Source organism: Aquarana catesbeiana, linkage group LG05 (genome assembly GCF_042186555.1).
Source record: "Aquarana catesbeiana isolate 2022-GZ linkage group LG05, ASM4218655v1, whole genome shotgun sequence".
NCBI lineage: Eukaryota > Metazoa > Chordata > Amphibia > Anura > Ranidae > Aquarana > Aquarana catesbeiana.
Window position 1 is genome coordinate 302,344,004 of NC_133328.1, and position 18,368 is coordinate 302,362,371.

The following is an 18,368-nucleotide window of genomic DNA, read 5'->3' on the forward strand; positions in this document are numbered from 1 at the left end:
CTAAAGCACATCAAATTTATGATACAGAGCTAACTTTAAAATGACTTGTATACAATGATTAAACTCAAAAGTGGTGAATTTATTAATAGTTGGATTACAAATAGTTATACTCCAAATATCATTCTGTCACAACAATATTGGTTGGTATTTTAAATGATACATTTTAGTAGCAGAAACCAAATCCCATAAATTTGAACACACAAAATAATTATGTTGCAAAATGAAGGCTATGATTTTGCGAACAGCCTGCTTCATCTCAAACCAAATATATGTCATAGTCTAAAATGAAGTATGAATGTATAAGAACCAATTGTTATATATCATAGCTGCCTGTCAATAAATGTAAAAAGCTTACAGTAGCTTAGTTGCTCAAATTTTCTTCCTACATTAGTTACAGCAGTGGTAGAACTAAAAGAACGTTTTATTATCCAGACCCCACCATATTGAAAAGATGTCTGGAATCCATTTGATCACCAATTCCCCTCTGAATGGTGGTTAGTCATAGTGATGGCAGGAATTTTGATTGGTCCAAGCAAGTATAAAACTACTGGTATTATAATGATGCCTTTAAATGATAAAACCTTGTCACCATAAGCACATTACATTACTAAATAAAGTGTTATTTATCGGCTTTTTAATGTGTGTTATGTGTGCAAACCATCAAATGATCACCCTATCAAAGATAGTCCTTACGGTACTTTATTACAGCATGTTGACATTTGCAATGCCAAATCAATTGTCCATTTTTTTATTTATTTAACAGTTGTAAAGATCAGTTTGTATTGTAAGAGCTGGTTTACACCTTTCTGCCTCCCTGTGTGTTTTTAATACCACATAAGAAGGAACAAAGTACATGTCCGGGATTATGACATGGTCCACATCACAATTTGCACTGGCTGCAGTTTAGTGACATCCCTTTTGTGTATTGTAACATTTTGAACGATTATTTTCATTAAGCTAGATACATCTAATTGCTGCACATGTTTTACTCTTGTTTTTTTCTGCTTGAACAAATGAAATAGATCTTTAATATTACAGTATATCTACTTGTCTCCTTGTTGGGTGTCTTATTGAAGATAATGTGACACCTGCATGAACTTTTGTTACTTATGTTCTGGCCGTGAAACGTCAGTCTCAGCACTTGCCATGTTGAAACAAAATGTCCTCATATGTTTGTCATTTCGCAAAAGGGTCTGGGCATGCTCCTCAAGCTTGCTGACCCTTCTCCTATAAGGACATCAGCCAATATGCCTAGTGTTTCATAGTGGTATACTTGAAAGTGGGGTGCCAATATTAGATACAAAAATAAATATGCAGCAACACTTCAGTAAGAATGCAGTTGATAATAACCTAGCATGCATCCATTGAATTAGATAGAATTCATTAGATTAAACCATTTGAAACAGGTAAAACTCTTTTTATGTATATATGAATATGATTATCCATTTTATGGATAATATATATGTACCGTATTTATTGGCGTATAACACGCACCTTAACTTTAAGAGGGAAGTTTCAGGAAAAAAAATCTCCACAGCCCCCTGCATAGTACACAGACCCCCTGCATAATACACAGACCCCCTGCATAATACACAGCCCCCCTGCATAACACACAGCCCCCTTAAAAATACACAGACCCCGGCATAACACACAGCCCCCTGCATAACACACAGCCCCCTTTCATTATAAAGCCCCCCTGCACCCCCAGGAAACCCCCAATCCCCTGGGAACCGCCTGATCCCCACCCCTGTTGTTAAAAAAACAGATATTGGGGTATAACACGCAGGCATGGTTTACCCTCTGTTTTCAGGGTAAAAAAGGTGCGTATTATACGCTGATAAATACGGTATATATAAATACCAATTTGAGAATCCACTAGTATTGGACTAGTGAAAATCTCTATTTCCCAGTGATTTCACTTCAGGTCTTTATGATCAGTTTTGATTTTTGATTTCAGGTGTAACCATAAGCCTGAATTTATTTTAATAACATGGGCCTAGTGATGGTGAAACAGCTTAACTGGCTTAATGGAACAATTTCCTTTGTTTGATTGCACACCACAAATAATTAAAACTGAAGATAGAAACAGTCTATATAATAACATTGAAATATACATATACACATACAATTTTGGATACTAATCTAAGCAGATAAATCACCAGACTCCTGGGGAATTCCAAACCACTAGATACTAAGAACGGTAAGGACACAGGATAAATTAGACCAGGAAGAATACAGGAGTTGGATGTGGAAAAATGCAGATGAAAAATGATTGTATGCCAGAGGGAATACAGGGATAAAAAAACAGGAAATTTCAATGTGCAAAACAGGTGAACAAATCCAGCTAGAGTAGATGCCATTGTAAATACATACATAACAAATTGTAATTCAGGAGGCTGTGTGCCACTCAATTCCATAGTAATAATATTGTTTCATTTTTGGCATCCAGCTGTTGTAATTAACATAATGTTTTACTGTATATAACGGTTGCTAAATTGCAAGTACAGTATTTATTTTGCCAAACTGTGCTTTCTCACTATGTATATTTGCTCTGATTTGTCTTTCAACTTAATGGATAAGTGTCTCATTGTATAGTTGTCACTTGTACGCATAATTTGTTTTTAACATTAAGGTGTTGTCCAGGACAAAACGTGAATGCAAAGGTTAGGAGATTCTGCAGTGGTGGTACCATTCAAATGCATTATAAGTTGGCTAATAAATGTAGGCTCTTATGACAACATTATATTTAGCACAGAAACATAATATAATTTATATATTTTTTTATAAAGGTTTTGTTTAACTTGCAGGATTTTACCATTATACAGTATATTCCTGGTGAAGACTTCACAACCATTTCAGATGCTCGTAGAATATGTGAATTCCTTTTTACAGTTAATATATAGTACAATTACCTCTTCACTTACAGTCAACATAGATAATTTGAAAATAACTTACAAATCATTCAAATCTTTCCACGATAATCATTAAAAAGAAGCGTTCATTGTATGATTACTGCTTACACAGTAGTAAATGCTCTATACCCCCATTGCTTTTCTATGTGCCCATCTCACATCTCATCATAGTTTCCCTAACAAAGGTGTGCCGAATTATATCCACATTTGATCATAAGAAAATACAGTCACACAGCTTCCTATATACTCTATATCATTCACTGTATTTTGGAAATAAGAATAAATGATTACAAAGTTCCAGTACTCATAAATGAGCATGTCCTGAACAGATCGCTTTGTTTCTTTATGAAGTACATCATCCATCATACCGCAGTCTCAGTCACTACATCTATTTCTATAGTGGTTGGTCTTTCTGGTGTAGTAAAGATTATTATTTCTCTAGCTTTTTTGCAGTTTAACGTCTTTCTTTATGATGCGATGAGCCTGATTTATTATAGTGCAATCGAGTGAGGTGAAATAAAGTGATTATGGACCAGAAATCTAAAGTGATCCTGTGTTCACTTCAAACATCCAATTCCCGCACATTGAATGTTTGAAGTGATAACAGGTTCATTTCACCTCACTCTACACATCAGTAAATCTGGCCTAGAGTTTCTTAAGTTCCCTGCATTTTACCCTACTGCACTACATGGAGCACCTTAGTAGATCACAACATATTTGTGAGCCTTTTATTTGTAGTATATTACTATGTTTTGAGTTTTTGAGTCAGCATTTAATTAAAAATGTATTTGAAAGTATACATGACCAAATTTGCCAGGCGTAACCTGCCCTCAGACAGGTTACATTCTTCTGTTTTATTTCTGTTTTGAGTAGAAGCAGTTGTTGGTATATAGAAGATATGCGCAATGGGCCTTATAATTATGGCGTTTCACTGTCCTTGAGGTCCTTCTGTGCAAAGGACCGGTGGAGTTATTGATAGATCTGTGCTGGATTTTCTTGTTAGTAAGATCCACTGTTAAGACAGTTTGATATCAACAAGTGGGGTTTCATCTGTATCCAATTTTGTTTGCAGTTTCAGTAAAGGTTTTTCTGAGATTAAGCCTGCCTTTTCTTCATCCTGAGCTGGAAGAAGCTCAGCCTTTTCTATATTCTTTTTCTTTTTCTTCTTTATGGTGACCACTTCAGTATAGGTTTCCTCTGAGATGGGTTCCACAGTTTCATGCTCAGAAATGGACTCTTCATCATCTTCGCCAACTTCTTGACCTTCTGCTGTTGTTCGTTCTTTTTCCTTCTTCTTTTTATTGAGTTTAAATGTTTCCTTCTTGGGTGCTGCTTTTGCTATGGATTGTTTAAATCTCTCTCCAGACTGTTTAAGTCTCTCTCCAGATTGCCTGATTCTCTCCCTTCTTTCTGGAGTAACTATCCTGGTGCGAAGCCTATTAACTTTTATTCCAAAGTTTTGCTTTGTCTTCTGCATGCTTTCTTTGGAAAATGCTTTCTTGATGTTGTCAATGCGCTGCATGCCAGATTTTTTTAGACGGGAAGCTCTGGTCTCTGGCACTTCATACTCCTCATCAGAAGAAAGGTCAGTTGGTGGATATAATTTATCCTTTAAGTACCCATCTAAGGCTGATTCTTTTGTAACAGTCAACTTAGTTGGGCATTCAATATCCTCCTGCAAATAAAAAAAAGTAAAATATATTAAACCTACATTATAAATGGCATAATTTATACAGGGCAAACTGACAGTGTCTCAAGGAAGAAAATCTCCCAACCTCATCATATTCACCTATCTGCACTACATTGAAGGTCCTCCCTCTTCTACAGCCAATGCTGAGATCCTGAGAGGGGAGCAGTGATGTCACTCTCCTGGTTATGTGAAAATTATTAAGCTTAGAAATTGTCTGCTAGGTCCTCGTTGCCTTACAGGGGAGGAGGTTTCATACTCTTCCATACTCAGAAATGATAGGAAAGATTACTGGCTGCAGAGAAGCGAGGAGTGGGGGTGCTGATAAAGTGAGCATAAAGGGTCGGGGACCCGGGGGTTGGGGGCTCTTTCCAGAGACATTGTCATATACTATGCATAGTTTTAGTTTGGTTCCTATAATCTAACTGTAAATGTTTGTGTAAATTATACATGTGATACATAAATAATACTGACTTGTGGCTGGGTTCACACTTATGCCAATTGTATGCGGGTTTCCCACACATCTCCGGGGCAGCCGCAGAGCGCACTGCAGGAGAGTCCTGTGCGTCTTTGGCTCTGTTCCAAGTCCGAATTCAGGCAACAATTTGGACCTGATACGCCCTTGAAACAGTGAACAGGGATGCATTGGATACCTGCTGTGAGCCGCTCCGCATGTAGTGTGAACCCAGCCTAAAAGACTTTCTTGCCGAACTGAGACTTAAAAGGCCAGACATTATGGGTCCCTTCACACTTGCGTGTATTAAGAGGCATGCAAGTTAGCACATGCATTTTTGTGTATTAAGACCATCTGCATTAATTAAAGCAGCTTTTTTTGGTATGAGCACTGTGGTATAAAGCTGATGCATTGGCTGTTGTATGTGTGCCTTGCATTGCCATTCTAAACAAATGATAATGCAATGCAAACAGTACTATGTGTTAATGTGCTTTGGGGCTGCTTTTTGCAGCAAAACATGCATTTTACTATGCTTTACTGCAACACACACATGTGTGTGTTGCAAAAAAGATTATTCCAGTAGGTCTAGCAAAAAAGACCCATAATTTTGCTAGACCTACTGGAATAAAATGTTTATGTATTGTCACAACTATTTATTTGCTGCCACATAAAGAGAGATATCTGATCAAAAGCTACAGATAATGAACAAGCCACAGGAGATTGATGTAACTAAAACATGTACTGTCTTTTATAAAATAAACAAAATTAGGATATTAGCATTTCCAATATTATTTTTTATTTACATCATTGATACAATATTTTTTAATGCTACACTGCTTTCTATTTTAGTTTTATATATATCAAAATTATTTAATAAAGATAGGAGGTATCTATTGTAGGTTGATATTTGTAAGGGCATGCCCCTATCATGTTATTGCTCAGGACTAATTATTCAATTTCCAGTAGTGTATTTAATTTGAAGCAGTGCGATGCACCTGGCTGTTAAATTATTTGAATCCAGTCAGCAATGTTACTAATAAACAAATCTGGAAGACAGTTCCACGTCTCAATGCATAACCAGGGAATGGTATGGGATTCAACAACAAGAGCCCACTTTACTAAGGGGTGATCATTGTAGCCAGGTGTTTGTATGCTTATTGTCATTCAGGAGTTGTTTCATGGAACTCTTTCATGTCATGTCAATTTACACATGCAACTGATCATAGCACTAGTATGCAAGTATACATTTCCTTTTACAGCAGTTACATCTCTATTTTACAGATTTAAGTAATGGTCCTACTGCTATAACTCTAAAGGCTGGTAGTATCAGGCTATATACTTTAAGGCATCTGTGCTATAAAGCATTACGTTCTTTGTAATAAAGAATCATTGTGAACGGATGCAAACTGTTAAAAAGAAAAGTAAATATTGTGCTGACAACACATAAATGTAAGAAACCATACATAGTAGTGTGTTCAGAGTAAAATTTATGGAGATTAGAGTAATAGAGTAATGCAGAATTTGCCAAGTAAGGGAAAAGTTGCAGACTAAGAGGTAGGCGGTGATTAATGGTACTAAGCTAAAATAATAACACCTACAGGATTCATTATTTCTCAATGCTCAAAGGAAGGCAAATAATTTTTAACTGTGCTCCAATGACTAACCAGTGGGGGAACTGTAATTTTAAAGGTAGGCACCCTTACCGTAGGGCTACTGCATAGCTGCATCATGGAGATGGTGAGTGTCTCTAATCTGTATTGTACTGTACATATGCAATAATAAGAGGATCCTGCCAGTTTAAGCTTGTTTAGTTCAATCTTATTTTATTAGTATTTTATAAAGTTCAGAAAACACAAAGGAAAAAATATCACAATGTGTGGGGAAAAATAAAACCACTAGATATCAAATACTCACATGATTACAGCACTTGGGAACAATCCATCTATTTCTTACAAAATATAGTTAAGATAATGAACATCACCATAGGATGAATACTATAAACAATAGGAAACCCAGGCACCTAGTAGCAACAATGCAGTTCTGTAGGTCTCTTATAGCATACGAAAAAAGAAGGGAAAACAGTTTAAGATTGTTTAATGGACTAAAGCTAGAGGTGTTTAGTGCTCCAGGAATCACATTGTTCACAGTCCACAGTGGCCAGTTAGCCAGAACCGTTCTCTTCTAATAAGAAGGCAACAGGATTGCCCCAAGCCAGTGGGATATTCCCTGTCTATCATGACACTCTAAGTAATTTAGAGGTATAACAACACAGTTCCAAAAAAACCTACTTGGAAGCTGATTACAATACACTACAAAGAAAATGATAAACAAATGTTTTTACTCTCGCTTCCCTGTTTCCTTCAGCAGAAATGAACAATAAAATGACTGCTACAGACATAACTGACAATATTAGATAAATCTGAAATGAGAAATATATGGGAGGTGCCATTGCTGACCTCCTCATTCTAAAACATATATTTGCCTGGCTGTTATGTTGACCATTTAGCACACGTATGCTGCTCAAGAAAGTCTGAAGTCCTTGTCTGCATACTTTTTCTAAGCAAATAAATTATAAAGTATTAAAGCTGTAGATCAGCAGGCAATTAGCATGTCTCTCATGGCAGGCCCCTTTGGAATGTTAAGGGAGAACAGAGCATTTTAATGCACTGGGAGGAGGTGTCACGAGGGCCAAGAGCTTAAACAGTCTGGAGGGTTGGTAGCTGTTCTGCCAAGCTTGAATTATCTCCTCCCTAGCAGGTTACACAATTTAGTATCGGAAGGCATTGCATCCCTATGCCTGTGCTCACGACTCCTGATTTGAAGTGTGAAAGGCAAATCAAAAGCTTAGCCCTACATAAAAATATACAAGCAATACAACAAAGGACAAGAAATATTATTCTACATTTATAGCTCTATTATATGCATAAAAAGGTTTGTGAATTTCCTGGTAGGGTGTTTTGTAAATTATACTTTTCCTGCTGGGTTTGTTTGTTTTCAGTATGTGATGTTTATTTCCATTTTTTGATTAATAAGACTGATATATAAAATATAGTTTAAAAAATCATAAAACAATGTGAGAAGGTGGCTGGACAGGTGCTGAGTGAGAGGTATGTTCCTTCTAGGACACTTCTGCACCTTTGAAAGCCCTTCTCAAATATACACCAAAGCTGATTATCTGTTCCCACAGATTTCCCAGAAAAGCCATAGCTGGGAGAGCCTGCATTGTACTGCAGGATATGAGCTCAGTTGCTGATTTTAGAACTGGATTTGTTATATTTCTGAACCAATAGGCTATTGCACAACAGTACTTTTTGAGAGGATAATTGTTGCAGACATTTCTCACCTTTGATTGTCCGATAGTTCCACCTGTTAACATTGTAGGACAGGCAATTAATATCTAGGCACACCCTATTGATGTGAATTCCGCACACTATAATTGTGTGATCATAGTTTTGAGAGCTTACTACTACTGAACATGCTGTATTTAAAGCAAACCTATCAGGTTTAGAAAGTTTTAAAAATCAAGGGTCTGTTTATAATAAGATGAATGTCAGATTTACCCAACATTCCATACAGTCACCAAATATTCATTCACATAAAAAGCTCATTGCCATCATTAATTATCAACATGTTAAAAGAAAGCTTAGCCAACCATCCTCTTATTTTTTATGTAGGTTTACATGCACCATTTTTATAAAATGCATATGCAACATTTGGCACAAAGATGTCTTGAAAAAGTATTCATACCCCTTGAAATTTTCCACATTTTGTCATGTTACAACAAAAAATGTAAATGTATTTTATTGGGATTTTATGTGATAGACCAACACAAAGTGGCACATAATTGTGAAGTGGAAGGAGAATGATAAATGGTTTTCGAATTCTTTTACAAATAAGCACCTGAAAAGTGTGGCGTGCATTTGTATTCAGCCCCCCTGAGTCAATACTTTGTAGAACCACCTTTCACTGTAATTATAGCTGCAAGTCTTTTTGGGGATGTCTCTACCAGCTTTGCACATCTAGAGAGTGACATTTTTGCCCATTTTTCTTTGCAAAATAGCTCAAGCTGTGTCAGAATGGATGGAAAGCATATGTGAACAGCAATTTTTAAGTCTTGCTACAGAGTCTCAATAGGATTTGGGTCTGAACTTTGACTGAGCCATTCTAACACATGAATATGTTTTGATCTAAACCATTCCATTTTAGCTATGGCTTTATATTTAAGGTCGTTATCCTGCTGGAAGGTGAACCTCTGCCCCAGTCTCAAGTCTTTTGCAGGCTCTAACAGTGTTTTCTTCTAAGATTGCCCTGTATTTGGCTCCATCCATCTTTCCATCAACTCTGATAAGCTTCCCTGTCCCTGCTGAAGAAAAGCATCCCCACAACATGATGCTGCCACCACCATGTTTCACGGTGGGGATGGTGTGTTCAGGGTGATGTGCAGTGTTAGTTTTCCACGACACATAGTGTTTTCCTTTTAGGCCACAAAGATCAAATTTGGTCTCATCTGACCAGAGCACCTTCTTCCACATGTTTGCTGATTCCCCACATATCTTCTTGCAAACTGCAAAAGGGACTTATGGCTTTCTTTCAACAATGGCTTTCTTCTTGACACTCTTCCATAAAGGCCAGATTTGTGGAGTGCACAACTAAAAGTTGCCCTGTGGACAAATTCTCCCACCTGAGCTGTGGATCTGTGCAGCTCCTCCAGAGTTACCATGGGCCAATTGGCTGCATCTCTGATTAATGCTCTCCTTGCCCAGCCTGTCAGTTTAAGTGGACGGCCATGTCTTTGTAGGTTTGCAGTTGTGCCATACTCTTTCCATTTTCAGATGTTGGATTTAACAGTGCTCCGTGAGATGTTAAAAGCTTGGGATATTTTTTATAACCTAACCCTGCTTTAAACTTCTCCACAACTTTATCCCTGACCTGTCTGGTGTGTTCCTTGGCCTTCATGATGCTGTTTGTTCACTAAGGTACTCTAACAAACTTCCGACAGCTTCACAGAACAACTGTATTTATACTGAGATTAAATTACACACAGGTGCACTCTATTTACTAATTAGGTGATTCCTCAAGGCAATTGGTCCCACTATGTTTTAGTTAGGGGTATCAGAGTAAAGGGGGCTGAATACAAATGCACACCACACTTTTCAGATATTTATTTGAAAAAAATTTTGAAAACCATTTATCATTTTCCTTCCACTTCACAATTATGTGCCACTTTGTATTCGCCTATCACATAAAAACCCAATAAAATACATTTAAGTTTTTGGTTGTAATGTGACAAAATGTGGACAATTTCAAGGGGTATGAATACTTTTTCAAAGCACTGTACTTCTCATCATTCACCACTTTAATCTGGCCAGGACCACATTCACCAAAAATGTGTTAAAGATATTTTTAAATATGCAGTACAGTATTTACTCTCTGGAACAGTTGCTGCCCAGCCTAATCATTAGAAATTAAGGCTGCTGGTGAATATGGATGAAGTGGGGAATATGGATGAATTCGGAAAGGTAAAGTGCCTGAGCTAGCCCTGTTTTTACTGACTTGTAAAGTGTAAGTAATGGTAAGCATTTTTTGGATAGAGTGCACAAGCGTTAGTTTGTCTGCAAAGTTGTTATTGATAAGTGATCTCCCTGAGGAGATTTCACCCTTCCTAGTTGTCCTGGTGAGCAATGTCACTAAAACGAAGTAAGCGGAAATTAACATTTTTAAAATTTTCACCCGAGCAAGTGGTGGTAAATGATTTGATGGAGGCACCTGTTCAAATGATAATTGTCTAGGATGAGAACTCCTCTAACTTTGGGGAAAATTTCTCTCATTTTAAAGACAGGAAGTAGGGGTAATCTTATCAGTAGAACACAGACAGAAAACACTGGTCTACCTCTACACAGACTATCCCAACTCTAGTCCATCATGAATACTGCTGCTAAATTCATCCACCTTACTACTTGAGCTGTGACTGCTGCCCCTCTCTGCCAATCTATCCACTGGCTTCCACTTGCTCAATGTATAAAGTTTAAAGATACTAACTATAACATACAAAAGTCATACACAAAACTGCCTACAGCTACATCACCAACCTCATCTTGACATATCGCCCAAGTTGCTTCTCCCAAGACCTCCTTCTCTCTAGCTCCCTCGTCATCTCCTCCCATGCTTATCTCCAGGACTTCTTCAGAGCCTTTGCCATCCTCTAGAACTCCCTAACCAGATCTGTACAGTACAGTTATCTCCTGCCCTGTCTGCCTTTAGGCGATCCCTAAATACTAATTTATTCAGGGAAGCCTACCCCACCTCCACCTAAAAACTGTACATCGACCACCTTCATCAGCTCATCCCCTACAGCTATTACCTTTTGTACCACACCCCCCTCCCTTTTAGAATGTATGTTGCAACAGCAGGGCCCTCCTAATCCTGTATTGAATTTAATTTTAAATGTACTCTCTAAGTGTATATTGTAAAGTGCTGCGCAAACCATTGGTGCTACAGTATATAAATACTATCTAATATTATTATTATTATTATTATTATTAATAATAATAATAATAATAATAATAATAATATTAATAATAAATAGGTGATCAAACTGTGTCTTACTCTAAGACTAAAAAATAGATTTTTGCTATAAATACATTTTGGCTATATACAAATCTACTTTAGGCCCTAGAGAACATTCCTTTGCAAAGTACAAATTTCTTTGCAAAGTGAACAGTCTATTTGTGTCTAATAAATCAATACCCTTGACTGAACTCTGACGCTGGAGGTATTTTCCTATCCCTGCCATTCTAATAGCTACAGAAAGCACCTCACCCTTGAATAAAGGAATGTGAGGGAAGTCCCCCTCTCTACCTCATCCCCCCTCTCTGTCTCTCAGCCCCCTCCTCCCTCTCTCTCACACTCTCATGATATACAATAATGGATGTGGGGGGCCTTTTGGTGGGTGTGATTTTTTTTTTCGGGGGTGGGGGGGTGGGCAGCATTTCATTCTTGGACCCAGGAGAAACAATGTCTTGGGCCACCCCTTCGTGATTGCCATCACCGATCAACCAGAGATAGTAAAATATAGTACTATGAAATGTATAATAAATGGTGCTGCACTGTTTAATCGCGTGCAAAAGACCGCTGTAAAATGTGCAAAACAAGCAACAAGTGTAATACGTAGATCATAAGCTTAATAATAGCATGCCATGCCGAGGTGCGGTTTCAAAAGCGAGCAAGATCCTTTCTTGTATTAAGAGAGGTATGGACTCTAGAGAGAGAGATATAATTTTGCCCCTGTACAAATCATTAGTAAGACCTCATCTGGAATATACAGTTCAGTTTTGGGGCACCGGTTCACAAAAAGGATATTGGGGAACTGGAGAAAGTGCAGAGAAGGGCAACCAAACTGATAAGAGGCATGGAGGAGCTCAGCTATGAGGAAAGATTAGAGGAACTGAATTTATTCTCTCTTGAGAAGAGGAGATTAAGGGGGGATATGATCAACATGTACAAATACATAAGTGGTCCGGATAGTGAACTTGGTATAGTTATTCACTTTAGGCTCATCACAGAGGACAAGAGGGCACTCTTTATGTTTATAGGAAAAGTGATTTCATCTCCAAATACGGAAAGGATTCTTCAAAATAAAAGCTGTTAAAATGTGGAATAGACTCCCTCCAGAGGTGGCTCTGGCCAGCTCAGTAGATTGCTTTAAGAAAGGCCTGGATTCTTTCCTAAATGTACATAATATAACTGGGTACTAAGATTTATCGGTAGAGTTGATCCATGGAAAATCTGATGCCTCTCAGGGGATCAGGAGGGAATTTTTTCCCCTGCTGGAGCAAATAATTTGTTGTGGTTTTTCGCCTTCCTCTGGATCAACTGTGGGTATAGGATTGTGTATATTGGATTGTATGATTTTTTTTTTATTGGTTGAACTAGATGGACTTGTGGCTTTTTTTAACCTGACTAACTATGTAAAATGTGCAAATTGATAAGCTTCTCAAGTAAACCCAATATATGCAAACGATTGTTCATAAATGTGCTAACAGTATTAAACCATGCAAATCAAAATATAAAAGTGATATTTGATTATCACTTTTATATTTTGATTTGCACGGTTTAATACTATTAAGCACTTTTATGAACAATCATTTGTTTGCATATATCGGGTTTACTTGAGAAGCTTATCAATTACCGCAGATTTGCACATTTTACATATTACACTTTTACTGCTTGATTTGCACATATTTACAGCAGTCTTTTGCACACATTTAAACAGAGAAACACCATTTATTATACATTTTACAGCTGTGGGTACGCTACCAGGTGCCTGCAGCAGTTCATTTACTTTGTTATAGAGTGTTTGTAGAGTGATAACGCCATATTTATAATTTTAATACATGCTAATCTTATAGCATGTTGGTAGACCACGTTAGTGACGTAGAAAATGTATTTTTCTTTAAGTATAGCTCATTATTGTATAAGAATGACTACAAAACGTCATTGCAAAGTGACCAAGCTCTTTCAGGTGTGTGTGCTATCTTCTTTAAAAGGCAATATCGCTTTCTAAACAGTTACAGGACAGGACACTAGTCCTATATAAACCACAGCCATAACTGAAATCAACTAGTCTTCCAACAGAACTACAATAAGCACGTGTCTGTCCTGATCATCTGCCAAGCTGCTGGAAAACGGGTGGGGACTCTTGGAAGAGCATCTATACTCTACCTGCAGCTAAGTCCTTTATATATTCTTTTGATATATGGTACTTCTGTCCCTATATCTATCATTACACTAATTACATTTTCTACATCTGTGTGATCTCTTTGCTCATTTAAAAAAATATAAATCCCAAAACATAAGCTATCACGTAACTGTAATAAACCAGTAAGAGGAAAATAATTATACATACGTATGTAACATGAGTACATGTACATACAGTGGCATTATCCACCAAGATACAGGTACAGTGCATGGCAATATTCTGCTAAATATTTAGAAATAATTTGAAACATGCAAAATGCACTTTCTTAGAAATCTCTTTTACACAAAATTCATGAGAAAAACAGGAAGACCACCGTACCTGTAAACTTCTCCCTCTGGGTAACTCATTTACATCAATGATAAAATATGTTTTAATTGAAGCAGAACTATAATAACCTAGAATCCAGCAATACACTGTCCCCAGAACCCCCCACCGGCCACTGATATCTTCAAGCGGCCAGCTTCCAGGTCTCGATCACTGGTCGCTGTCAATGGCTGGGCTGAGATTATGTCATTCCCACGCAAGAGCTGGAGTTCCATCAGATTTGGCATTGCCGAGTTTGCGCAGTGAGCTGCGCTTGGACAGGCAGGTAAGTAGCTTACTAAAGGAGATGTGAATCTTCACTTAAAAAATGTGTGAATTTTCACTTTCATAAAATAACCATGTGATAAGCATCTGGACATTATTGGGTATTCAGAATGAACAGGAATTTCCTTTTCTTCATGTCTGGATGCCTGTAATGGATATTCACACATTTTGTTGAGTGAAGATTCTCAGCTCCTTTAGAAAAACAGCCTCATTATTTTGCATATAGTTTTGACATCAATTTTGTTATCTGAACATGCAGTTATGTATAAATGATAAATATAAAAAAGATTATGCTGCGCTAGAGTGTGTTAGACATGCTACTAAATTATAGCATGATAGAACAACTGCGTCTAAATAAACGCATGTGGATGTGGGAAACACAATACCTCTACAAGGTAAGTGGACCTAATAATAGATAAATACTCTGAATACAAATGTGAAAATTTACAAATGCATATAAACACATCAAAGTATAAATGCAAATTCAAATGTGAAATAAGACAGATTAACGCATCAAAGTGCACAGGTACCAATAAGCATAACTGAATCACAGCATTACTAGATGCAATGCATGCAATGAATAAATGCATCAAAGTGCAAATGTGCCAATATGCATAACTAAATGACAATATTACTCAAATGTGCAAAATATAAATGCATAAAGTGCAAATGTACAAATAAACATACTTATTACAATATAAATATATATATGAGCAAGTAAAAAGTGCTAAGTGCAAAAAACACAAAACAAAAAGTAATTTGGTGTCACACAGTTCATGTGTAAAAAAAGTCCTCAATGGAACCAAAAAATATAGTTCACTATGAAGTCCCACAAAAGGTATAAAGGTGCCTAAACGTGATGTCCACTTGTGATACAATCAACTTGCTAGTAACTCTCAAAGTGCCACAGACCCTGCAATGGTGCGATTCGGTGACCCCAAAGGTAATGCGCTCTCCTCAGGGATCACGTGTTATCATCAGGGGGATACGCGTAGGGGAGGGTCGAACACACGTAGGGGAGGGGCCAGGACGGAGCGAGAGACAGCTGAGCTGCCTATTGAGGAGACGCACACCATACCCTTACGAAAAATATCATACTTGCCATGTTTAGAGAGGTGCACTGACGCACCTATATATTGTGAGTACCCCTTTTGGGGAGAGTATCTATCTTTTAATACATTTTAAAACGGTATTATACTATGTAGTTTTTTCTTCCCATCTATATACTCTTTACTGCATTACTGCATTACTGCATACTGATCCTGTGATCTACTTAGAACCCAGGGTGGTTCACAAGCGTGGTTTGACTTTGTCTAGCAACTTGGTCACACGCTCTAAGGTGAGCGCATTACCTTTGGGGTCACCGAATCGCACCATTGCGTGTTCTGTGGCACTTTGAGAGTTACTAGCAAGTTGATTGTATCACCAGTGGACATCACGTCCATTAGGCACCTTTATACCTTTTGTGGGACTTCATAGTGAACTATCATTTTTGGTTCCATTGAGGACTTTTTTACACATGAACTGTGGGACACCAAATTACTTTTTGTTTTGTGTTTTTTGCACTTGGCACTTTTTACATGCTCATATATATATTTATATTGTAATAAGTATGTTTATTTGCACATTTGCACTTTATGCGTTTATATTTTGCACATTTGAGAAATATTGTCATTTAGTTATGCATATTGGCACATTTGCACTTTGATGCGTTTATATTAATTTATTCATTGGATTCATCTAGTAATGCTGTGATTCAGTTATGCTTATTGGTACCTGTGCACTTTGATGCGTTAATCTGACTTATTTTCACATTTGAATTTGCATTTATACTTTGATGCGTTTATATGCATTTGTAAATTTTCACATTTGTATTCAGAGTATTTATCTATTATTAGGTCCACTTACCTTGTAGAGGTATTGTGTTTCCCACATCCACAAGCGTTTATTTAGACGCAGTTGTTCTATCATGCTATAATTTAGTAGCATGTCTAACACACTCTAGCGCAGCGTAATCTTTTTTACATTTGTCATTTTGCACGCGTATGAGACGTGTTTAACGTACGCAACTGAGTAATGCTTTACTAAGTTTTGCGTGGCTCGCAGGATCTTTCCCATCGTTATGTATAAATGATAAATGTAAACATACATTTCTGCATATCATGCCAAATCCATTTTCCTGTATTTTTTTTTTTTTTTTTAAGGTTCCAATTACTGCTTTTATAGTGTAAGAAGGTAAAGGTCATACCAATATATGCTGCTGTTGTACCTTGTAAGTGATTTTTTATACTAACTAATGTTTATTACAGTTATTGTTATTAAAGCAAGCACTCTTCTTGCACATATTAGATTTATTTTTTTGTATTGAGTTCATTTTTATTCCGTTTTCATTTTTTTTCCATAAGAACAAATATAACACACAGTGTAGAATAACAAAATTACATCTTTCTAGTACATAATCATATAGCAGGGTAATGTACAAAGTAGCACAGGTTGTAGTGATCATAGCCTACAGAATATGGGTCTAAATAGATCTGTGAATAGGATGTTCCCGGCAACATCACACAATGTATGACCTAAATGTCCTAAAGTTTTGGACTATTCCAGAGCATTATGCCAGTTTCCTATAAGAAATATGCAGAGCATTAGCATAACCCATGAGGTTAAATGGAAAATAAAGAAGTAATAGGAGTCAACTCTGTTAACACTAGCCATGGAGACAAAATGTTTGAGAACTTTTTTGGGCAACCCCTATGTTGATAGGTTAATTTTTCCTTATCTAGAATTTTATTTACAGCATTACGCCACTGTAGTAAAATGGGAGGTGTGGGTGAAAGCCTACTCCATAATATTAGTTTTCGGGCAGCAAATCAAGTGCAAATCCATAGTAGTCTATGGGATACCAAATCTTCCGGGACGATGCCCAGGATAGAAACTTTGGGATCTAAAGGTACTTGAGTAGAACATACAGTATCTCACAAAAGTGAGCACACCCCTCACATTTTTGTAAATATTTTATTATATCTTTTCATGTGACAACACTGAAAAGATGACACTTTGCTACAATGTAAAGTAGTGAGTGTACAGCTTGTATAACAGTGTAAATTTGCTGTCCCCTCAAAATAACTCAACATATAGCCATTAATGTCTAAACCGCTGTAAACAAAAATGAAAATGTCCAAATGGGGCCCAAAGTGTCAATATTTTGTGTGGCAACCATTATTTTCCAGCACTGCCATAACCCTCTTGGGCATGGAGTTCACCAGAGGTTCACAGGTTGCCACTTGAGTTCTCTTCCACTCCTTCATGATGACATCACGGAGCTGGTGGATGTTAGAGACCTTGCGCTCTTCCACCTTCTGTTTGAGGATGCCCCACAGATGCTCAATAGGATTTAGGTCTGGAGACATGCTTGGTCAGTCCATCACCTTTATCCTCAGCTTCTTTAGCAAGGCAGTCATCTTGGAGGTGTGTTTGGGGTTATCATGTTAGAATACTGCCCTGTGGCCCAGTCTCCGAAGGGAGGGGATCACGCTCTGCTTCAGTATGTCACAGTACATGCTGGCATTCATGGTTCCCTCAATGAACTGTAGCTCACCAATGCTGGCAGCACTCATGTAGTCCCAGACCATGACACTCCCGCTACCATTCTTGATTGTAGGCAAGACACACTTGTCTTTGTACTCCTCGCCTGGTTGCCGCCACACATGCTTGACACTATCTGAACCAAATAAGTTTATCTTGGTCTCATCAGACCACAGGACATAGTTCCAGTAATCCATGCCCTTAGTCTGCTTGTCTTCAGTAAACTGTTTGTGGGCTTTCTTGTGCATAATCTTTAGAAGAGGCATCCTTCTGGGACTACAGCCATGCAGACCAGTTTGATGCAGTGTGTGGTGTATGGTCTGAGCACTGACAAGCTGACCCCCCACCCCTACAACCTTTGCAGCACTGCTGGCAGCACTCATA

At 37.6% G+C, this 18,368-nt stretch overlaps 1 protein-coding gene across 1 annotated transcript in view; it reads right to left on the reverse strand.

Annotated features, from left to right (window-relative positions):
- Nucleotides 1–1,728: 1,728 nt before the first annotated feature.
- CAVIN4 (caveolae associated protein 4) overlaps nucleotides 1,729–18,368 on the reverse strand; it is a 54,533-nt gene continuing 37,893 nt past the window's right edge. Inside the window, exon 2 of the mRNA XM_073630824.1 lies at nucleotides 1,729–4,587. Coding sequence (XP_073486925.1) covers nucleotides 3,928–4,587 — 660 coding nt within the window. The 3' untranslated portion in view covers nucleotides 1,729–3,927. The remainder of the gene's footprint in view (nucleotides 4,588–18,368) is intronic.